The 25000-nt window shown below is 46.2% G+C and overlaps 1 gene segment (V, D, J or C); it reads left to right on the forward strand.

The window, feature by feature from the left end:
• Positions 1 to 4066: 4066 nt before the first annotated feature.
• Positions 4067 to 17473, forward strand: LOC125444413. The segment is given in 7 exon segments: positions 4067 to 4226; positions 5071 to 5382; positions 7740 to 8066; positions 8646 to 8987; positions 10515 to 10847; positions 16664 to 16791; positions 17455 to 17473. Coding segments are annotated over 7 exon segments (1611 nt in total).
• Positions 17474 to 25000: the final 7527 nt, after the last annotated feature.

The following is a 25000-nucleotide window of genomic DNA, read 5'->3' on the forward strand; positions in this document are numbered from 1 at the left end:
AGGGCCACTGCGAGTAGCAGAGAGCTGGACTAGATGGACTCTGGTCTGATCCAGCTGGCTCTTTCTTATGTTCTTAAGGCCATTGCTTTCACCTCCTGCATGGGAGCTCCCAAAGGCACCTGGTGGGCCACTGCGAGTAGCAGAGTGCTGGACTGGATGGACTCTGGTCTGATCCAGCAGGCTCTTTCTTGTGTTCTTATGTATCTGCTGGGCACCGATACAGTGGCTGCATGGCTTACAGGAAATGTTGACTAGAAGGGACCTTAAGGGTCATTTAGCACAAACCCCCTGTACTACCTTTCTTTCTCCGCCGCTCCCCCAAAGAAAGGCAAAAACCCTCCAGGATCCCTGGCCAATTTGGCCTTCCTTCCTGATCCCAAAGTGGTGATCGGCATTACCTGGGCTTTTAAGGAAGGGTCCCAACACAGACTCCCTCTGCCTAAGTTCACAGTATCAGCATGGCTGTCAGATGGCTACCTAGCCCCTGCTTAAAAACCTCCAAAAGATCAAAGGATCCCTTATGAAAGGATGATAAGGATCACCTGGCCAACCCCTTCAGTCCTCTTATTTGTGAGCAAAGGAGCAGCAGTGGCGTAGGAGGTTAAGAGCTCGTGTATCTCATCTGGAGGAACCGGGTTTGATTCCCAGCTCTGCTGCCTCAGCTGTGGAGGCTCATCTGGGGAATTCAGATTAGCCTGTGCACTCCCACACACGCCAGCTGGGTGACCTTGGGCAAGTCACAGCTTCTCAGAGCTCTCTCAGCCCCACCTACCTCACAGGGTGTTTGTTGTGAGGGGGGAAGGGCAAGGAGATTGTAAGCCTCTTTGAGTCTCCTGCAGGAGAGAAAGGGAGGATATAAATCCAAACACTTCTCCTCTTCTTCTTCTTCTTTTCCTTCTTCTTCTTCTTCTTTTTCTTCGAGGCCAGCTGCTCAAATGGGGAACAATTGGATAGATTTCTGTTGAGGTTTGGCTTGGAGAATGATGGAGAAAGCTCCCAGAAGGCTCTCGGCTTCCCCGAGCTGACTGGTGGAAAGCTAGTTATACCACCTGCTTTCCCAGCTCATAGACTGGTAGGGAGCTATGCAAGCCTCTCCCAGCAAAGAGATAGCCATCAGAAGAACTAATTACTTCCCCATAGCCTGGATTCCCAAAGCTGGACTCTCAGAGCTGTGCATATATCCAAGTTGACCACTGGCTTCCAGGCAGAGCCTCTGTGGTCGCTTCCAACATTTCCAGGAATAGCACGTCCCATTCCAGACCATGCTAGACAGCCTAGTGCCGTGGTGGTGAACCTATGGCACGGGTGCCAGAGGTGGCACTCAGAGCCCTCTCTGTGGGCACGCGCACACAGAGTTCGTCATGGGGGGTGGAAAATTGATCCCCCCCACACACATATCTAGACTGGCCTGGGCTACTGGGCACAACGTGTAGGTAACCCTGTTAAGTGCTGTTAAACCCCACTGATTTTCATGGGAAGAACTAAAGTGCAATCCTTTACCTGGGAATCGGCTCAGTTGCTGGCAATGGGGCTTGCTTCTAAACCCTCCTAGGGTTGTGATTCACCCATTCAAAGCGTTGCACGGTTGCTTCAAAGCAAAGCCACTGACTACCAGCAAGCTTACTCCCGAGTAATGCGTGCCTTGGAGTCAACTGTTTTTTCTAAACTAAAACCTGAGTTTTCAGGTTAGGCACTTTGCGATAGATAAGTGGGTTTTGGGTTGCAGTTTGGGCACTCGGTCTCGAAAAGGTTTGCCATCACTGGCCTAGTGCATTCCCAGAGCTTAATTTCAAGGCCTGCACACTACTGCTGAGTGCTGGCCTTTCCCGAATTTGAGAGAAGGGTTTCTCCTGGGAGTCTGCATGCCTCCCAGTTAAAATTTCCAGGTCCCTCCAGACTACAGTGGGGGTGGGGGTGGGGGATTGGATCGTCAGGTCCAGTTTGGGAAACCCCTAGAGGTATGGAAGTGGTGCCTGGGAAACGCAAAGATCTCAGGAGCAGCAGTGGCGTAGTGGTTAAGAGCAGGTGCATTCTAATCTGGAGGGACCAGGTTTGATTCCCCGCTCTGCCACTTGAGCTGTGGAGGCTTATCTGGGGAATTCAGATTATCTGGGCACTTAATTCAGATTATCTGGACTTAATTATCTGGGCACTTAATTCAGATTATCTGGACAGCTTATCTGGGCACTCCAACACATGCCAGCTGGGTGACCTTGGGCTAGTCACCGTTCTTCGGAGCTCTCTCAGTCCCACCCACCTTGCAGGGTGTTTGTTGTGAGGGGGGAAGGGCAAGGAGTTTGTTAGTCCCTTTGAGTCTCCTACAGGAGAGAAAGGAGGGATATAAATCCAAACTCTTCTCTTCTTCTTCAGTGGGGTACAATGCCATCCATTTTCTCCAAGGGAACTGGTCTCTGTATTCTGGAGATGGTCTGTAATTCTGGGGGGTCCCCATGTTCCATCTGGAGTCTGGCACCTCTAATCCCAGGGAAGAGGTAGATTGGGGGTGGGGAGCCCTGCTTTTCCTTAAGCGCTTAGTTGAATTCACAAAGGTCTCCCAGCAAAGTATCTGATTTTAAGAAGGCTGGAGAATATGCACCAACTTTCCCAAAACCAGTGGTGTACAGCCCTAGGGACATGGGGTACCCCATGTCCCCGGGTGCATGCCTTTTGGTCACGTGTGGGGCGCTGGATAGCCACATGACCAAATGGACAGCCCCTCTCCCCTGCCTAGGAGCCGAGCGCGAGTTTCCCTCGCGCCTGGCTTGTAGGCAGTGCAGGGGAGCTGGGGAGCCCCTATTCGCTGCCTAGAAGCTGGGGGCGAGTTTCCCTCACGTCTGGCTTGTAGGCAGCGAAGAGGGGCTGGAGCCCAACTCGCAAGTAACCGGGGCTCCGCATGGGGGGGCCACCCAGAGGGGTTTTTCCTCCGGGCGCCATTTGGCCCCGGTACGCCTCTGCCCAAAACTTGAACCTTTCTGGAAGAAAAATAGTACCCAGATGAACTGAGGTTCAATAAGACACTAGGCTGTTTTCGGGATAAAAGTGGCAGTTTGGTCGCACATTCTCCGGCAGAAGTCAGAGCAGCATCCCCCCGTATTGTAAAGCAGCCTGATTCACTGGGAGCATTTTAAACCCTTAATTAAGTGCCCCTTCCGTCAAAACTATTATTATCTGTACCGGGAAACAGAGTACGTTGATAAAATAGCATTTGCATTGCTCTAGATGCCTGTTCTCAAGACTTGCCTTTTTTGTAAAGTTGCACCTGCCCAGAGGAGTATCTAAAGAAAATGTAGCTTGGTGCAAAATCTGAGTTTTCTACAGCCACACACACACACACACACACACACACACACACACACACACACACACACACACACACACACACACACACAACACAACACATATGGGTAGCCACCCTCCCCCACCATGACCAAACAACTTTTTTGCACCAGGTCTTGAAGTCAGTGTATGGACCCGGGGGGGGGGGGGGAGGAGGAGGAGGAGGAGGAGTGTGGGGCCGATTTTCCGCTCCCCATGTGACTAAAAGGCCACAGCCCGGGGAAATTTGACCCCAAATGTGCCCCTGGGCGGTACACTCCTGCACCTGCCATTCTCTTTCCCATTCCTAAAGATCTCAAAGACCTATATTCTTTTAGATAAACAGCCAATCAGGTGATTCCTTCCCCCCCCCCCCCCCCCCCCAATAATACTACTCAATAAAGAAACATCCTATGCAGCTCCAGCAGAGTTCGGCCCTTCAGTGAGACTCTGGCTGCTCCGTGTTTCTCAGTGGTGGACAGAACACATTTCAAAGCATAATAGATCTAGATGGTTTTTTTAGCTCAGTAATGGATGCTGGGTTAGAGATAAGCTAAAGAGGTGCCAGAGAGACTCTGGGGTCCCCCACATGCTAGTAACATTTGCTCAAGATCTAAACTCTTCCTCACTCAGCAGGCACTTACACATTTGATGTTTCAGCAATGAATGATAAAGCACTGGTTTTTAGCTGTCACTCATGCGTATCGATTCTTGGTCATCCTGTTCCGTCTGAAAACAGAAGGCGTCAGAAATGGAGGAATATGTTTTCCATGGCCCACTTCCTCCAACCTACCAACTTCTCCTCAACCCCACTGAGCAATGCTTCCCGAAGTCCCATGGGAAGATCTCCCCTCTGAAACGCTTTCATTTTGAAACGGGGCCCTATCAGGGCATGACCCCAATGGCTTCTGGTTCCAATACACCTTTCACCCTAACGTGATGTTAGAAAGCACCAAGAACTAAAATATCTGCATCTGATGGCCTCATCTGATCAGGCAGCAGTAGAGTCACCCATCTGAGAAACAAGACCAATCCAAATGATGAATAATTACGTCTTCCTTTTGCAACAAGGCCCTGGTTCCCTTTCTTTTGGCTAATCAATCAAGGCCAAACAGTTAACACCTTCTAAAAGAGTAGTTCTCAACCTGGGGGGCGGGACCCCTTTGGGGGTCGAACGACCCTTTCACAGAGGTCGCCTAAGACTCTCCGCATCAGTGTTCTCCATCTGTAAAATGGATAAATGTTAGGGTTGGGGGTCACCACAACATGAGGAACTGTATTAAAGGGCCGCGGCTTTAGGAAGGTTGAGAACCAGGGGGCATTCATTGAAAATGCTGGGGGGAAGAATTAGGACTAATAAAAGGAAACACTTCTTCACACAACGTGGGATTGGTGTTTGGAATATGCTGCCGCAGGAGGTGGTGATGGCCACTAACCTGGATAGCTTTAAAAAGGGCTTGGACAGATTTATGGAGGAGAAGTCGATCTATGGCTACCAATCTTGATCCTCCTTGATCTCAGATTGCAAATGCCTTAGCAGACCAGGTGCTCAGGAGCAGCAGCAGCAGCAGAAGGCCATTGCTTTCACCTCCTGCATGTGAGCTCCCAAAGGCACCTGGTGGGCCACTGCGAGTAGCAGAGTGCTGGACTAGATGGACTCTGGTCTGCTCCAGCAGGCTAGTTCTTATGTTCTTATGTTCTTAACCAATGTTCTAAAACTTTCCATCCTTGTGTTTTCTTGTTCTTCTTGCCCAGTTTCTCCAGGTCCCCCTTCTCTTTTCCCCCTCATTTTACGCCCTGAGAGCATCCCAAGCAGCGGACTTGTCACCATCGGGTGCCTGGCAAAAGACGTTGTGCCTCCCGTGATCAGTTTCACCTGGGACCATCAGAATGTCAGCATCAACCCGGATTCCATCAAGCAGTTCCCTTCCGTTTTCAACCCAGTGGGGACTTTCAGCTCCAGCTCGCAGGTGGTCATCTCTGCCCACGACTGGTGGAACTTCCAGCCATTCTATTGCCGGGCTAATAACACCAATGGAAACGGAGTCGTACAAGTCGTCCGTCCGAGTAAGTTAACTTGTTTTGATTCCTCCTATTCGACCAGCGGTACCGCCCCATGAACCGAAACGCCATGAAACAGTTCTGGAAAAGAAAAATTCCCAAAGACATCAGAACTCCAGTGTCCCCAAAGCTGCCTTGACAGCCCATTCTGATTGATTTATTATTTTTATGATTATATTAAATATTTTTATTTAAATTTTTATTGTATCATTTGAATTTTACAGTTTATAGTAATTTCCTTCTTCATACATTTTCAAACAATACTTCCCCCCCCCCTTTTCTCCCTCCCCCCATTACTGCAGCAGTGGCGTAGGAGGTTAAGAGCTCGTGTATCTAATCTGGAGGAACCGGGTTTGATTCCCAGCTCTGCCGCCTGAGCTGTGGAGGCTTATCTGGGGAATTCAGATTAGCCTGGGCACTCCCACACACGCCAGCTGGGTGACCTTGGGCTAGTCACAGCTTCTCGGAGCTCTCTCAGCCCCACCTACCTCGCAGGGTGTTTGTTGTGAGAGGGGAAGGGCAAGGAGTTTGTAAGCCCCTTTGAGTCTCCTACAGGAGAGAAAGGGGAGATATAAATCCAAAACTCTTCTTCTTCTTCTTCTTCTTCTTCATAGTTTTGTCACACAAACAGCAGTAAGTTCGTTCTCTGTAGCCTCTTCTCCCATATTTCTTCGTTGACTCGAGCTTCTTTCATCCAGTCCACGTGTATTATCCATATCTTCAAAATTTCATTCTGTTTATCTTGCCACGTCTTATTTTTGGTTAGTATATCGAAAATGTCAAGTGTCACTTGTTCCCAGATATATTCTAACCATCTCTGAAGAGTCTGATGATATTAAATACAGCCTCTCTTTCTGCCTGGAAACCACGAGACAGTTTTCAAAGGCAATTGAAGCATGAACATGCAGGGGTAACAGCTTCTGGCAAGAATTAATGCTTTCACATTCCATCCCACTCTGTAAAATAACCAGCCAGTTCCAAAATTGGTACATCACTCCCTTGCCTTAACACAACAAACAGTGACCGAATTCCAGCTCAGACCAAAACTTCATCTTCATCTACAGGGATTAATATTTTTTTTAAAGAGAGAGTGGGAAGTTTGGCTGGTATCCTTCTGTTCTAGCCTATCCCATAATCACAGGTAAGATGAAGTGGAATTGTGGTTAAGAAAAACCACAAGAAAAGGACATGGTTACTTTGAGCAGCAATTATAACTCAGTAGACAAACGCCTGGGATTTGCAGGCAGAGTGACTCAAGTTCCATCCCTAGAATTTTCATTTCAAGGTAAAAATATTGACTCAATAAAGGAAGGCCTGGCCTTCAGTATAGCCCCTTCCACACATGCAGAATAACGCACTTTCAGTTCGTTTTCAATGCACTTTGCAGCAGGATTTTGCAGTGCGGAATAGCAAAATCCACTTGCGAACAATTGTGAAAGTGGATTGAAAGTGCATTATTCTGCATGCGCAGAAAAGACCATAACATGACATACATAGATAAAAACGTAAGTAAAATTTTTCCTTCGCCTGGAAGCCAAAAGAACTGCTGCTATTAAGATCACACAATATTCATCTAGATCAGGGGTCTTCAAACTATGACCTTCCAGATGTTTATGGACTACAATTCCCAACAGCCTTGCCACTTGGCCATGCTGGCAGCGGCTGATGGGAATTGTAGTCCATGAACATCTGGAGGGCCGTAGTTTACAGAGCCCTGAGCTAGATGGACCAATTGTTAGTATAAGGCAACTTCATTTGTTCATGTTCTTTATAGAAATGAAAATGTGCCCCACACATTCTCTCCTCCTTACTGTATTTTTTGTTAATTTGTTCTGTTCTGGAGGACTGGTGCAGCCCTGGTTTAAATATAGCTCTGGTACCCATAAGTTCCCATGAACATTTCTCCAGAACAGGTCAGACCAAAAAAAAACCCTCCAAGAAGAAGAGATTCCTGGATATCTATAAATCCCTCCACATGAATGTATTTTCACTTGCTACACTCAGATCCACCTGGAGCAGCAGTGGCATAGGAGGTTAAGAGCTCATGTATCTAATCTAATCTGGAGGAACCAGGTTTGATTCCCAGCTCTGCCGCCTGAGCTGTGGAGGCTGATCTGGGGAATTCAGATTAGCCTGTACACTCCCACACACGCCAGCTGGGTGACCTTGGGCTAGTCACAGCTTCTCGGAGCTCTCTCAGCCACACCTACTTCCCAGGGTGTTTGTTGTGAGGGGGGAAGGGCAAGGAGATTGTAAGCCCCTTTGAGTCTCCTGCAGGAGAGAAAGGGGGGGATATAAATCCAAACTCTTCTTCTTCTTCTAATAAATTTTGTTTCCTTTTGCTATTGTCTTTCATCCTTCAGCTTCCTGCCTTCAGCCTGAGATGATCATCCGTGCCCCACGCCTAGAAGATTTTGAGAACTCTAATCCAAACGCCACCATTGTCTGCATGGCGGTTAATTTGCGCACCGCAAGAGCGACAGTCCAGTGGCAGAAGAATGGGCACGTGCTCAACTCTGGCTTCGCCACCACTGGGCCAGCTGTGATGGGTCGCAACGGCTACAGCATCGTCAGCGAGCTCATAGTCGACAGGCGGGACTGGGTGTCTGAGAAGACGTTCTCCTGCGAAGTGCGGAGCGAGAATTTCACCAGCACCAAGAACATCAGCAAACCTCTTGTTTGTGACATCGGTAAGTTGAAAAGTTCCAAATGCACCCAGTTACGTCAGAACTCCAGAGCCCCTATCAGATCAGTTCAAAACAGACGGGAACATTGTTAAGCCACTTTGGTCCTCATTGTGAAGGAAAGTGGGGTATAAATGAGGGACGTGAAATAAATTAGAAACTCTATGTACGCTGACTTGGCGTCCCTAGACGAAAGACGCTGTGCAAAATTATCCTTTCCTCATGATGTGAACGATGCTTCCAGTTTTTGTGCAGAATGACCAAATGAAATTCTCTTTTCTATCCATATAGTCAGGGCAGGGAGCGAAGGGGGACTGCGCCCAGGGCATGCCTGCATCCTTCACCCCTGCCACGCCCATGCCACACCACGCCCTGGAATGCCACGCCCCAGTCACACCCCAGCCACGCCCCACACACAGGCGGTTTCCCGGGGCGTCACAACCCACCCAACTGCATTGGCGCTATGCTACTGACTCAGGGTCCATTTTAACATTAGAGCTGATGCTTCAAATACCTAATTTGAATACCCAAAATGTTGTGGTTTATGGAGAAATTGAACGTTCTTCCCTCTTCATTGCTTCTTAGGTCCTGGTTCTGAAATGAAAGTCCACGTGGGGACCATCCCGCCAACCTTCACCGATATTTACTTGACCAAATCAGCCAAGCTGACTTGCAGAATCTCCAATATTCCCTATGATCAGGTCCCTAAAAAACTGGATGTCATCTGGACACGAGAACGTGACAACAAAGAGCTAGAAACCAAAATTGGACAGGCGACGGCTCAAGACAAAAATGAGCTGGTATTTGTTGACGCCACAGCTGCTGTGTGCCCTGAAGAGTGGAACAGTGGAGAGACCTTTAAATGCAGAGTGACTATCCCTTCCCTTCTTCCCGCAACTGAGACAAGAATCCTGCAGAAGCTTAAAAGTAGGTATCTCTTTTACACCACTAAAAAAATGTGAAGCAACCTATTTTGTAACAGGGATGCCGTGTGGTTTCCGGGCTGTATGGCTATGTTCACAAGCACATGGACAATTTCAACAGAAAGGAAGAAACCATGAAAATGAACAAAACTTGGCTACCAGTGTTAAAAAAACACTAGAGTCAAGACAGTGACTAATCAGCTCCACCCAGACACAGGATGACTATAGACCAGGGGTCTTCAAACTATGGCCCCCCCAGATGTTCATGAACTACAATTCCCATTAGCCCTGCCACTTAGCCATGCTGACAGGGGCTGATGGGAATTGTAGTCCATGAACATCTGGAGGGCCATAGTTTGAAGACCCCTGCTATAGATAGTAAACATTCAAAGGGAACAAAGGCCAGGCTACTTCTATTCAGATGCCCTCACCTATTGACCTTGCTATCTTCATTGTTACTCACATGATAATGGGTGGATCCCACTCAACACATGTAAATCTAGCTAATTGAACCCTTTCCTTGTGAACAGACAATGGTTCTTTCCCCTACCCTGGACGCTCCAACAGGTATATATACTCCACTTGCTTTCCTTTCCTACTATCAGATCCTCTGAAGATGCCAGCCACAGCTGCAGGCGAAACATCAAGAGAGAATGCTGCTAGGGCATGGCCATACAGCCCGGAAACCACACAGCACCCCAGTGATTCTGGCCGTGAAAGCCTTCGACAACCCACTTTGTAATAGTTTCATCATATCTCTTGGCCTGCCACACTCTGGCTGGGCATTGATTTACATTTCTTTAAAACATCTCTACCCTCAAGTACCTCCAAGGACACTCACAACAACTGCAGAGAATGAGAACTTAAACAGCATCGTACAAAAGAAAAGAAAACTCCAAACAACGGAGCACTAGGAAGAAGCAGCAGTAGGACAAACTCGCCTGCAAACTTGTGTGGACAAGAAAAGCACCTTAACGTGACACCACAAATAAATCAATACATTTGGTGCCTTTTGAGCTTTGGTTGAGGAGGAAATTCCCTATATAGGAGGTTGCCCCAAAAGAATTTGCCAACGGGAGTCACTACAGCCTGATATCAGAAGGCGGAGGGCATTCAAAGATTACCTCATGGACAAGTAGGTTCATATATGAGGTGATTCTCCTTCTGGCTCTCTGGTCACAAGTCATTCAGGGGTAAATCTCATGAGCCCACCCAAGACACGGCTCATCAAACTAAAAGGAACCCATCAGCCATTAAGGGTGGAGTCTTCAAGATGGCTGGCAGTCTTGAACAGGAAGCAAATTATGAAGGCCCACTCATATTCTCTAGTCTAGCCCTTTCCACAGAAACCCCCCAAAATGTTTGGAAAATGTGTTCAATCCTGCCCAGGGCTTGTCGGTACTCTCCAGAGTAGCCAGAATGAGTATGAAATGCCCACTGAACCACCATTTATTTCCTTTAAAGAAAGCTACATGAAAACTCTGATTTATTCCATGTTACTGACTAACTTTTTCTCCTTTCCACGGCCTAGGTAGCGCTTACCACCCTCCCGCTGTCTACGTCCTCCCCCCGCCCTCGGAACAGCTGGCTCTGCAGGAAACGGCCACCATCACTTGTCTGCTGAAAGGATTCTACCCCAACGACTTCTTCGTGAAATGGATGAGGAACAACGAGCCCGTGGGACCTTCAGAGTACTTCACCAGCCAACCCATACAGGAGTCCAAGACGCCCGAGCGGTACTTCACCTACAGCACGTTGAACGTCAAAGAGCAGGACTGGAGCTATGGAGACACTTACACCTGCGTGGTGGGACACGAGGCGCTTCCCCTCCAGACGACTCAGAAGACCGTAGACAAGAACACGGGTAAACCCACCCTTGTCAACGTCTCCCTGGTGCTCTCCGACGCTGCCAACACTTGCTACTAACCACTGTTGCCATTTCTGTTAGTGGCCTTCCATTCCCCTGTTTCCACCAGCCTCCTTCTCTTGTTTGGTCCTCCTCTTGTCTCCTTCTGGGCTCTTTAATGGAAAGGAGGGGTGATGTTGGGTATCTTTAAAAAGAGGTCTTAAATGGCAAGACATTCACCTGTCTGAGGCAGAATAACAGTTTGCAATAAACAATGTTTCTGAAGCCACAGGGAGGCTGTCTGGCTTGCTGTAAGGTTTAATATTATCTTTCAGTTGAAAAGGTGCGGAATGAGGCACCCAACTCTACTGGGATTCAGAGGGAAATGACACTCCTTTGTAAATCTTGCTGACAACGAGTTATTAATTATTCCTGTATTTTCAAACAATGCTAAAAACACTCTTTTGTTTCTGATTCTTGTTAAGGCATGCGTACACCACGCGTTCACCCGGTAGGTGTCCCCAAAAAGTTCAAAAAACACCCTAAATTAAACATCGAGACTGAAAATCCTGTAAAGAATCCCAAATAACAACATTCACAAGAGACAGAAACAGAGTGATAATTGATTGAACCAGGCTTCCCAGAGAAGAAAAAGAAGAGTCTGGATTTATAGCCTCCCTTTCTCTCCTGCAAGGAGACTCAAAGGGGCTTACTCAAGGAGACTCAAAGGGAAAATCTCCTTTCCCTTTCCCCCCCTCCCCCACAACAAACACCCTGTGAGGTAGGTGGGGCTGAGAGAGCTCTGAAGAACTATGACTAGCCCAAGGTCACCTAGCTGGCATGTGTTGGAGTGCACAAGCTAATCTGGTTCACCAGATAAGCCTCCACAGCTCAAGTGGCAGAGCGGGGCCAGGGAATCAAACCCAGCTCTCCAGATTAGAGTGTACCTGCTCTTAACCACTACACCATGCTGAGCCCTCTACAGCTCAGTACATCATCCACTTGCCATGTGGAAAGTACTGGGTTCAATTCCTTGCATCTGCAGCTAAAAGCGTCAGGTGGGAAGTAACATGAGGGATCCCTGGAGAGCCACTGCCAGTCACAGTCACAGTAAGCCGGACTGATCTTGATGAACCAATAGTCAGATTCAGTGTAAGCACACATTTAATCTTTCTACTAGTTTTTATTTTACTGCTGCTTTTAATGGTTTTAGTTATTTTACTTGTATACGTGCATTTTTATCTGTATATGTGCATTGTATTGTACACCGCCCAGAGCCCTACGGGGATGGGGCGGTATAATAAATCGAAAAAAATAAATAAAATAAAAATAAGAACATAAGAGCATGAGAACAAGCCAGTTGGATCAGACCAGAGTCCATCTAGTCCAGCTCTCTGCTACTCGCAGTGGCCCACCAGGTGCCATTGGGAGCTCACATGCAGGATGTGAAAGCACCCGAGCACCTGGACTGTTAAGGCATTTGCAATCTCAGGGATCATGTGTTCATCTGCCTAGAAGCCATTATTTGATTTCAAAAGCCACAGAAGGGATCAAAGACTTTAAAATGTTCCAGGCTCACCACAAAACCACACAACAACAAAAAACCAGGGCAATGAAATTCAAAGAAAGTGTGGCACACGTACTCTGGGGAAATGAGCTCAACTGCTGGGCACGTTTGCAGGAGCTCCATGGTAGCCCATCATAACAGCTTCCATGTTTACACCACCGCTATGGACTTTGTGCTCCCATCTACTCTTTTACAGCTTCTTCCATGTTCTTGATCTTTGCTCTTGTGGACTCTCTTCTACCAACCCCTTCAGGTTCCACACATCGTAACACTCCTTGTTCTAAATGGCACCCTATCTAGTGGTGGAATGAAACTAGTTTCTCCGATCCCTTCCCTTCGGATTTTCGGGCCCCAACACTGCGAAATAACTCACAGACATCCAAGAGTCAGTGAATGTCTATCTCCCCAGAGAATCTTAAGGAACAAATCTGAAGACGAAGGGACTTGGATCACGAAAGGAATTTCTATACCAATCTTTTAAAAAGTTTCTTTAAAAAGTAGATGTTTCACTCATTCGCCATTGGTAGCGGACCACGTCTACAGTCATTACAACCTTAACATATAGCAAAGTTTTTATTAAGAGTCCACCACCATCGCCCATAGTCCTTCTAATCCAGTGATTCCCAGCCAGGGTTCCATGGTACCCTGGGGTACCCTGAAACATGTCAAATTTTCCTTAGAGAATGCCATCGCCTGCCCCCACCCCACCCCACTTGAATCAAATGGATTTTGAAGGGAGGGTTGGAAGCCTCATAGGTTTTAGATTCTAGGTTTTAGAAATTGAAACATTGAAAAACAGCATTGTTTCATTGCCTAAATTCGGTGTGAATGGGGGGGGTAGATTTAAAGGGAGCTCTCCCTTTAAATCCCCCCAATCCATGCTGAATTTAGGCAAACAAACAACGCGGCTGTCAACACTGCTTTCCCTCCCCTCCCCTCCCCTCCCCCTGCTTGCCACTCCCCCCACCTACAGGCCAAAAACAGAAAAAACCTAAAAAATTCAAATGAACTTCAAGGGTACCCTGAGATATGAAGAGTGAGGTCAAGGGTACCGCGACGTTGAAAAGGTTGAGAAACACTGCTCTAATCGTTCCCCAGTTGAATTGGACCACCTGGGACAGCTCCCTTGCTGGTCACGCTCTTACCTGCAAGGTACCCGTATGGTGACTGAATGGTCACGCACCTGCTCGGCTTACGGGGAACATTGGCCCACCCCCTGAGATTTGGAAACACTCCAGAAGAAATGACTTAGACAGCGCAAGATCTTTTCACCACAGCACACTTGACAAGTACATACTGATGGCTATTTTGTTCGGTTCGGATATATCCACAGAAAAAGTGATGTGTGTGACCCTTGTAATTATCTCTTACTCAAAAGGAAGAAACCGACTGAACGTGCTTCCTCACAAACAATCACAATACAGCTTGATCATGACAAAGTAGTTCTTCAGTGAGATCCAGCAGCTTCCCTTTGCTCCCACTGAACAAACTCTCCTTTGTCATATAATAACTGGACAATATTATTGCGAGGATTATAACAGCATCTACTTCCAGTGAGCAGAACCTAAAGGCCCAGTGATAGAGCAAGACAGTTAGCTTTACGGAAGAGCTTGTCCAAGAAGGCTTGAATATACTCTTAGGCCCCTTCCGCACACGCAAAATAATGCGTTTTCAAACCACTTTCACAACTGTTTGCAAGTGGATTTTTGCTATTCTGCACAGCTTCAAAGAGCACTGAAAGCAGTTTGAAAGTGCATTATTCTGCATGTGCGGAATGAGCCTTAGTAAGTGAAGGAATTTATAAAATAGAACATTAAAACATCATTCAAGATAAGGTAACTTTCTACGCTCCTTTACAATAAATGCATAAAGTACACAGTTCTCTGGCATATATTCAATTAGACCTTCGGAAAGCCATGAAGCAACCTCTAAACGTTGGAGTTGATTCCTAGTTGCTGTGTGCCGCATTTCTAAAACCTAGAATCTGATATTTTATTCTAGTGTGATATCAGAAATAATTCCAACATCAGAGAAGCAGGGGCATGAAATCTTAAAATCCCCAAATCTCTCCATTTGATTTCCCCCCCCAACAAAAAAAGCTTTGAATGCCCCTGTCCATAAACACAACCACCCCTCCATTAAGAATTACTACTTTAAAGGGTGGATTCTCCATATAACTGAAGAAAAATCATGCTCATTTGCTGAAACACAGACAAGAACAAACGTCCGCATCCTCAATTTTCTCAGGTCACATCAAATAGTCCATCAGCACTATGGAGAAGGCTGGTCATGTAAAGCATCCTAGGAAAGGTAGAAGGAATGCTGAAATGCAACTTTACATCTCCTAGGAGCCAATTACTATTCTGTCGTGTGTCATGAAGTTCTCCTAGCCTTTCTTCTTCCCTTCCAAACTCAGCATCATTCTCCACTTAGATCAAATGTGGTGACTCCCACCTTGACACTCCATCCAACACAATCCATCTCCCTCCACACACAGGAAATGCCAGCAAGTTGAAGTCAGCAGAGAACAGGTTGTAAATAAAGGGCCAAAGGTGGGGGGAGGATGACGTATCTAACCAGTGTATGGTTCAGGTTTTTATTTTTATTGACACCCGAATCAGTTTTTTATATTTATGTTTTAAAGTTGTTTTAACATGTTTGTTGGACACCGCCCTGAGCCCCTCTAGGAGGACTGAAAATCAAGTGAAGAGAGAGAGAGAGAGAGAGATATGAGGAGAAAGGAGGGAGAGAGGAGGGGGGAGGGAGGAGGAGGAGGAAGGAAGGAAGGAAGGAAGGAAGGAAGGAAGGAAGGAAGGAAGGAAGGAAGGAAGGAAGGAAGGAAGGAAGGAAGGGAGGGAGGAGGGAGGAGGAGAGGAGGAAAGAGGAAGAAGGAAGGAAGGAAGGAAGGAAGGAAGGAAGGAAGGAAGGAAGGAAGGAAGGAAGGAAGGAAGGAAGGAAAAGGATGGAAGGAAGGAAGGAAGGAAGGAAGGAAGGAAGGAAGGAAGGAAGGAAGGAAAGGAAGAAGGAAGGAAGGATGGAGGGAGGGAGGGAGGGAGGGTGGATGCATGCATGCATGCATGCATGCATGCATGCATGCATGCTCTGGAGGATAAACAGCCACATTATGTGCAGTTGCATTTTCCTAGAAAATTCCAAATGGAAGTCACAAGGTCCAGAGTGGAGCAGAGTATCAGGCTACGATTTGGAGACTCGGCCTCTCTCAGCTTCACCAGCCTCGCAGGGTTGCTGTTACGGAAAATTTCAAAAATTATGTAACCCACTCTGCGTCGCTGTTCGGGGAAAAGGGAGAGGTATAAGTGAAGTAAAATATAACATATAAAAGAACCTGCACAACAAAGAGTGAGTCTTCTCCGCCCTTTCTTGGCTGCACTACATATTAGAGATCTGTGATTGGAACTCTAGTTTTGGAATTTAGCTGTCGAAACAGCAATGGAAGGGTATGTTTTAGATAGGAGCTACAGTTCTGAGAATGTGGGATTTAACACAACCACCTATGCCTAAATAATAAGGGACCTTGATTAGGAAAAAGGCAGACACATTATGGTCTTCTTTCCTTCCTGTGGTTTTAAGAAGCTGAGGAGGGGTATTTTTGATCAGGGAAATGGAATTGTGGGATAAGTTTTAAAGAAGTCATCTTCCCCTGCACTCATTTGAGAACACAATACCCTTCCTACAACAGACACCTTGTGAGGTAGGTGGGGCTGAGAGAGTTCTGAGAGAACTGTGACTAGCCCACGGTCGCCCAGCAGTCTTCATGAGGAGGAGCAGGGAAACAAATCCAGTTCATCAGATGACAGTCCGCTACTCATGTGGAAGAATGGGGAATCGAACCCGGTTCTCCAGATTAGAGTCCACTGCTCTTAACCACTACATCAGCTCTGTCTCTTAACCATTACACTATGTTGGCTGCTGCATGTGAAAAAAACCAACTTTTTTGCCTATCTAAGACCCCTTCCGCACATGCAAAATAATGCATTTTCAAACCACTTTCACAACTGTTTGCAAGTGGATTTTGCTATTCCGCACAGCTTCGAAGAGCACTGAAAGCAGTTTGAAAGTGTATTATTCTGTATGTGCAGAAATGAGCCTAAGTTTATCTTTCTCATTCCTTACTAATTCTTTGCTTTCGAAGTTGCTGTGAAACCTCAAGTACCTGTTGTGTGTGGGTTTTTTTGTCAACTACACTGAGAACTTTCCTTTTGTTTCCGAACTCCTAAAAAAACTGATTTCCATTTATCATCCAAAGCTTACCTTGATGGGATTGTAGCCGTCGATGACGACGAAGGACTCCTAAACATCTCATCCGCCCTTTCCACTTTCATCGTCCTCTTCCTCGTGAGCCTTTTCTACAGCGCCACCGTGACGGTCATCAAGGTAAAATGGGATATGAAAGAAAGAATTTTGAAAGCCTATACTATAGATGACGCATTGCAGTCCAAATTGTGCAAAGCACCATAAAACCACAGCCAACTTATGTCAGTCTGGTAGGGTTTTCAAGGAGAGACACATAGGCTCATTCCGCACATGCAGAATAATGCACTTTCAAACTGCTTTCAGTGCTCTTTGAAGCTGTGCAGAATAGCAAAATCCACTTGCAAACAGTTGTGAAAGTGGTTTGAAAATGCATTATTTTCTGTGTGCAGAAGGGGCCATACAGAGGTGGTCTGTCATTCCCTTTCTCTACATAACACCCCTGGTATTGGTTGTTGTGGGTTTTCCGGGCTGCGTGGCTGTGGTCTGATAGATCTTGTTCCTAACGTTTCGCCTGCATCTGTGGCTGGCATCTTCAGAGGTGTATCACAGAGGGACTGTGTCCAGACTTGTCTTTGTGATATACCTCTGAAGACTAAAAATTGACATCACTGACCGCCCCCCTTCATTAATACATTATGAAAGATTTCTCATGCCATTAGAACAACTTTATTTTTCCTCACAACACAGTGAGGGTGAACCTGATGACAGACAGGTTGCAGAGGAAGTTGTGCGACACTTTTCGTCAGAGCAAGACTCATTCTTCTTCTTCTTTCCCATTCCCAGGTAAAATAGCGAAACCAACAATCTTCCGAGCATGACCCATCCATTGGCTGAGAGAGTCTTCACTTTCTTCCACCAACAGTGTAATAAGGGACCTCTCCATCACTTCTGTGAGAAGACGGGGGTCCACTATCCTCTTGCTTTATTTTCTCTCCCAACTCCAGGTGAAATGGCGATTCCTACGATCTATGGATAAAGGAAGGGACTCCACACTTCCAGTGTCTTTCCTTGCTATCCCAATTAAGGACATACCCTCTCAATTATCTTCTCTGAGATGACTAACTAGAGGACTTGCATTATTCATGTGTTTTGCACATTACTCTTAAGAATCCTTTTGTGCTCAAGCAGATTTTTTTTAATTGATAATTTTATTGGACAAGAAAGATGGACAATTTGAATTTCAGTTATTGCAGGATTAACAGAAATTGTTACATATAAGTTTTTGCATAAAGTTATTACGTGAAAAAATCTAGCCATTTAAAAACAACTCATTCTAACTTATGTATTACCGTTTTTAAAATAATGTACTTCCAGCTAGGATACATATAATCTAATACATTTAATTCAGTTCAATTTTGATCTATCTATTTAGTATATATACTTGTTGCTGTTTTATACAGAAAGAGATTTGTATATTAGATTCTAACTAGATGACCTGAGATACATATAAACTAGTCCATCATATCTATATACTTCGTCTTTGTTACTTAAATCTAATATTTCCTCCTTAATAATTAAGGTTGATTAAGGTTTATTACATCAGTACATACATCAATACATATTATCTATACATAAAGGGGTGTTGATCATAAAATGCTCAAGCAGATTTTGGTGAGTTGTTTATCTTTTAAATCCAGCCAATTTACATAGTGCAACTTTACTTTTGTTTTGTCAACGCGTCGTTCTCTTCCTTTGCGGTGCTCAGATTTTATTCTAGTTTTTATTATGGCACTTCATATAAACCCATAACCAGAACGTTTCATTTTTTAAGTTCAGGGAGAAATAGACTGTTCCACACAGCACCGTGAAGACTGATCATATTTTTTCTATGATTATCTGTATAATGTTATAATAAAGCTATATTATTAATTAACAAATTCCTTCTCTTGTGAAGTCTCATTTGTGCACCAAATTTATATCCCACCTTTCTGCCCTGACCTCCTGTCCAATCGAGAAACACTGAAGAACCTGGAACTCTTCTGTTTAAAAAAGAGATACCCAAAGGAAAATGTGATAGAGGTTAATAAATTATGCACAGGGTGGAGAGAACTTTTTCTCCGTCTCCCAAAATGCTAGAACACTAGGCCACACTCCAATCCAAAAGGATTCAGTTCTTATGATGACAGCCGCCTAGTCAGCCCACAGATTATACATACACATCATTTTGAAAAACCCTTGAAAACCATTAGAACCAAACTAAAACACATCTCGAGAACAACTAAAACTCAAGGAAGTGAGAACCAGCGTGGTGTAGTGGTTAACAGCAGGTGGGTTTGATTCCCCACTCCTCCATCTGAGTGGCAGAGGCTTATCTGGTGAACCAGGTGGGTTTCTGCACTCCTACATTCCTGCTGGGTGATTTTGGACTAGTCACAGATCTTTGGAACTCTCTTAGCCCCACCTGCCTCACAGGGTGTCTGTTGTGGGGAGAGGAAGGGAAAGGAGCTTGTAAGCACCTTGAGTCTCCTTACAGGAGAGAAAGGTGGGGTATAAATCCAAACTCTGTATATACAGTACCAAAAAAAAGAAGTACATATGGCAGGAAGGGGAATCAGACAAAAGAAACTGTCTTCACCTATTGGCATAAGATGTCAGGGGACAGATGAGTCACTCTAGGTCAGGGGTCTCCAAAGTGGTCAATGGGACTATCCAACGGGTCAATAAATGCCTAGGGGTCAAAAGAGGTGTCGATAAACACCAGGGTCGATTATGAACTCTTAGGGTCAAAAGCTGGCATTTGTAGAAGAAATAAAAATACACAAAATGATGCAATAAATTTAAATGACGATGTATTCATGCATGGCCGGTATTGGATGAAAGGCCAAGAAATTTATGAAAGGCCTCAATTGGATGAAAGGCCAAGAAATTTATGCCTTTAAAAATAAAGAAATTCATTATTTACTTACTTACTTACTTACTTACTTACTTACTTACTTACTTACTTACTTACTTACTTACTTACTTACTTACTTACTTACTTACTTACTTGGTACTGTGTGGTTTCTGGGCTGTATGGCCATGTTCTCTCTCTCTCTGTGTGTGTGTGTGTGTGTGTGTGTGTGTGTGTGTGTGTATTCATTCATTCATTCATTTTGCATGCCTGGAGGTCAATGAGGGATCAAGGATTCCATGAAGGGGTCAATGGTCTAAATTTGGTTCTGGGATTCTGTTCCAGGGGGAAAGTTCCAGAATGTTGGTGCCACAGCAGAGAAGGCCCTGATGTTCCCTCTGTGTGTGTGTGCGCACATTCGCTAAGTGCCATCAAGTAGCTCCCAACTTATGGCTACCGTATGATGTTATCTTCAGGTGCAGGGATTTTTTTCATTATAGACAGAAAGAGATTGGTATTGATTCATTTATATCTCGGTCATCCCTTTGAAAAGATGAGGCATATATATAAATTGCATCTTTCCAAGGAAATTATCACCATGTTCGCAAATAAAAGCCCACATTTCTGAAGCAGCCAGAGGCATAACAAGTAGGACTTACTTATGGACTAACAACTATACAATTGAGTTCTAAAATAGGACTGAGGTTGAGAATTCCATAGAATCTTTCTTTCTGTAAAACTCAAGCCCCTTCCGCACATGCAAAATAATGCACTTTCAATCCACTTTAAATGCACTTTGCAGCTGGATTTTACTGTGTGGAACAGCAAAATCCACTTGCAAACAATTGTGAAAGTGGATCGAAAGTGCATTATTCTGCATGTGCAGAAGGGGCCCCAGACACACAACAGCTCAGTATGGACTGGAGCAATGGCCACCCCATGGGAAACAGCACAAGGGTGGAAGGTTTAAACTTTCCCTGATGCTGTTTTCCCAAACTGAAACCACCAGGGAACTATTATTTGCACCCCTGGGGGAAATGCCCTTGAGTTAGTTAATACAGGTACTACACTGGGCCATCTCTTGCTTCTGAGCAAGCAATGGCATAGTGGCTAAGAGCAGTGGCTAAAAGCAGGTGCACTCTGATCTGGAGGAACTGGGTTTGATTCCCCGCTCTGCCGCTTGAGTTGTGGAGACTTATCTGGGGAATTCAGATTAGCCTGTGCTCTCCCACACACGCCAGCTGGGTGACCTTGGGCTAGTCACATCTTTTCGGAGCTCTCTCAGCCCCACCCACCTCACAGGGTGTTTGTTGTGAGGGGGGAAGGGCAAGGAGATTGTAAGCCCCTTTGAGTCTCCTGCAGGAGAGAAAGGGGGGATATAAATCCAAAGTCGTCGTCGTCGTCTTCTTCTTCTTCTTCTTCTTCTTCTTCTTCTTCTTCTTCTTCTTCTTCTTCTTCTTCTTCTTCTTCTTCTTCTTCTTCTTCTTCTTCTTCTTCTTCTTCTTCTTCATCTTGAGTCCATTTGCCCTGATTTAAGATCTGCAGAAAATGAAGTCTCCTCTGCAGACCAAATCTCAGCAACTTTACATTTCTTTTCTCCCCTGTGATTTATAAGTTTAACAAATAGATCTGGCCGAACAAATCCTTACCAACAAGCCAGTACTTGCTGGTTTCCCAACAGCCTGAATGTCTGGATTTTGAAACAAAGCAAACAAGGTGAGAAAAACAACAGGAGAAAAAGAGGAAGTCCAGTCTGCGGAAAAGTTTCCCGTCACCCTGTTTTGATGCTTAAAAATAGCCCCTCCAAAACCTCAAGACACCCTCAGTCAAATTATTCAGGCCTTCCTGCAATGTTATTGTGTTTTTTTCAGTGCCATTTTTGAAAACATAATTAGGGGAAAACTCTGAAGAACCTATTAGAATATCCAGAGATTGTGGGTTGGCGGCGGCGGCCCGGTTTCTTCAGTCAACTGCAACCTTGGGTTTTGGTGAGTAAAACTGGGTTTTGTTCTGCATTTCATGGAAGCAAAGAGAAGGTGGGAGGTTGCTTATGGGACGAGGCTCTTCTCTAGAAAGCAAAGGGGTGGTAATAAGCTTGGGCGTGAGGGCCAGGACTTCTAGTTGTGTTCTGATTTCTCATCCTGAATTCAGGCCACCCGGCAGATGCGGAACCACAAGGTTGGCTTGCTGCTGCTTCCCCACTGAGAGTCTTGGCTTAGCAAAGGCTTAGGAAAGTTGGGGCAAACTGAGCTCCCAACATCCTTGCCTACCCAGGAATTGATTGATGTGAGACTTGGAGGAGTCAGAGAGGATATTTGAAGGGATGTCATGTTGGTGAGGGAGCAAGCTTGTTTTAGCTGCTCCAGAGACTAGGATCAGAAGTAATGGGTTCAAGGTTAAGGAAAAGAGATTTCATCTAAACATCAGGAAAAACGTCCTAACCATCAGGGTTGTTTGACAGTGGAGTGCGGTACTTGGGAGTGTGGTGGAGTCTCCTCCTTTGGAGGTTTGTAAAGAGAGGCTGGATGGCCATCTGATTGGAGTTCTTTGATTGTGCGTTCCTGCATTGCAGGGGGTTGGACTTGATGGCCCTTGGGGTCTCTTCCAACTCTATTTCTATGATTCTCAGCTGAGTATAGGGTCAGGGATGGTTTGAGGGCTCCTTAGAACAGAATCCATCCCAGCTCTAGGACAGTGGTGGCGAACCTATGGCACGGGGGCCAGAGGTGGCACTCAGAGCCCTCTCTGTGGGCATGCACAAACAGAGCCCCCCCACATCTAGGCTGGCCTGGGCTGCTGGGCTCGATTATTAGCATTAAACCTAATTTTGGGGAAGCAGTGTAGGTAATCCTGTTAAGCACTGTTAAACCCCACTGATTTTCATGTGAAGAACTTAAGCATGATCCTTCACCTGGGAGTAAGCTCGGTTGCTGGCAATGGCGCCTGCTTCTGAGTAAACCCTCCTAGGGTCGTGATTCACCCGTTGGAAGAGTTGCACAGTTGCTTCAAAGCAAAGCCACCAACTACCACCAAGCTTACTCCCGAGTAACGCACACCTCGGAGCCAACCATTTTTTCTAAACGAAAACCTCAGCATTCAGGTTAAATTGCCGTGTTGGCACTTTGCGATAAATAAGTGGGTTTTGGGTTGCAATTTGGGCACTCGGTCTCAAAAAGGCTCGCCATCCCAGCTCTAGGACATGCTGACAAGAAACCTTGATTGTTCAGCACTGTTTCCCATAGGAAAGCAGACCTGCAGGGAAATCAGCAAGCTGGCATGCAAACCTCTTAGGCTATAGGATAGGTCCAGTGTCAGCCTTCCCTGAGGTGCAGCAGCTGCTCCAGGTGGGGCCTACTTCCCCTGGCCCCACCACCTGCCCTTCCCCAGATCACTCCTTTGAGAGTGCTTTGTCACCCACATCCCTGGCTTCACATACTTCCCAGCAAAGGCTATTGGGACATTCTCTGCCACACAGACTGCCCCGCACCAATGGGGAAAGGGCATGCAAGGTGTATCTTGGGAGGGTTTGCAAGAGGGTACAAATGAGAACCATGCTCAGGTGGAAGACATGAGAGTGGAGGGGGGAGGCACAAATGTCGTGTCAGTGGGCAGAAAGGGGGAGAAGAGTCCTGGACGCTCTCTGGCAGGGAGCTGCAGGCCCTCTAGAACCAGCGTTGCCCCAGGAGATCTGGATTTCCTGCAGCAGTTGTTTCTGGGCAGACGGAGAAAGAGGAGGAATCTGTGGGTTTCTGTGCTTTGCTAGGGAGCATGTGGCCAACCTCCATCTGAACTGCAGCTTTGGGGGAAATGAATCAGCCGCTGCCCGCTACCTCAGCTCCCCTGAGGAAGAACTATGAGCTGGAATGCAGGCAAGATTTCCAGACCTGCAGGAGATCTAACTCTGGAAGGGAAAGAACCAGCGTCTCCTCAAAGGCCGTTGCTGAGCTTCAGGAGAGCTGGCTGACTCCCTGCTGATCAGTAGCTTTGGGGACTTGGTGGAGATCTGTTCTTTCCAATGCCCTGACCCAGACAGCCTAGGCCGGTCCATGCTCAGCAGCTAAGCAGGGTCTGCCCTGGTTACTTCTTGGATGGGAGACCTCCAAGGAAGTCCAGGGTTTCAAGGCCGAAGGAGGCAATGTCTCTATTTGTCCCTTGCACAGAAAACCCTGTGGGGCAACCCTAAGTCGGCTGTGACTCGATGGCCCTTTCCAGCCCCGCTGGTCCCTCAGCAGCTCAGGGCTCTGGAGGGAAGCGCCCGCATGCCAACTAACTTCAGAGGAGCTGGAAACTTCCCCGCAGTACACCTGGGCTCAAGCTGAATTTGCAGGCATTGAGCTGTTGTGCCCAAACCACTGCAAACTTGAAAGGGTTGTGGAGCCCAGCTTAGCCCCACCCCCCACCCCGAAATCACTCCTGAGCTAGGGAAGCTCTAGATCCCAGCTCAGCTTTCAGAAAGACAAGGACCAAAGCATCAGGAAGCTGAAATTGAGCCCGGGGGAGGGGGGGTGATGCTTAAGTCCTAGCTCAGCTGGCTTGACAGTAGTGCACGCGAAAGGGATCTGGGAGTTTTAGCAGACCACAAACTGAACCTAGCTGTGTGACGCGGCAGCCACAGAAGCCAATGCAATTCTGGGCTGTATCAATAGGAGTGTAGTGTCTAGATCAGTGGTGGTTAACCTCTGGCACTCCAGATGTTCATGGACTACAATTCCGATCAGTCCCTGCCAGCATGCCAGCAATTCCCATCAGACCCAGCCCCTGCCCCTGCCAGCATGGCCAATTGGCAGGGGCTGATGGGAATTGTAGTCCATGAACATCTGGGATGCCATAGGTTTGCCACCACGGGTCTAGATCAAGGGACATAATACTGCCATTCTATTCTGCATTGGTCAATCCTCACCTGGAATATTGTGTCCAATTCTGGGCACCACAATTTGAGAAGGAATTACAGTGAAAACCTCCCATAAATAAATAATATGCCCCCTCTAAACATCCTCTGATTCTGTCAATTATAGTAGCCAAATGAGAGTTCTTTCAGGTACCAGGTCAGGAAGAATCTTGAGTGGGCAGAGCTGGGCAAGTCAGGTGGGTGGAATTTGGCACATGATCACTGCGAGAAGGGGTACGACATGCCAATGATTCTTTTTCGGTCTGAAATATTAATTTTTTTTAAATTGAAAGGCTGCTTTTTGTCATTGTTTTATTTTTTTCATTTAAACTTTAATGAGTATTGCAAAAATTACAAACATCATCAATGGCAGAGTAAAATAATCTAGACAAAAGAACCAAAATAAAATTCCATATACCAAAGTAAATGGTTTTAACAGTGCTATCAAGAAACTAAGCTATTCTTGTCATCACCAAATACATCAATCAATAACCGTAGTTATACATCAATCAATAACCGTAGTTAGATGCCAGCCACAGATGCAGGCGAAACGTCAGGAGAGAATGCTGCTAGAACACGGCCATACAGCCCGGAAACCACACAGCACCCCA

Source organism: Sphaerodactylus townsendi, linkage group LG15 (assembly GCF_021028975.2).
Source record: "Sphaerodactylus townsendi isolate TG3544 linkage group LG15, MPM_Stown_v2.3, whole genome shotgun sequence".
Lineage (NCBI taxonomy): Eukaryota > Metazoa > Chordata > Lepidosauria > Squamata > Sphaerodactylidae > Sphaerodactylus > Sphaerodactylus townsendi.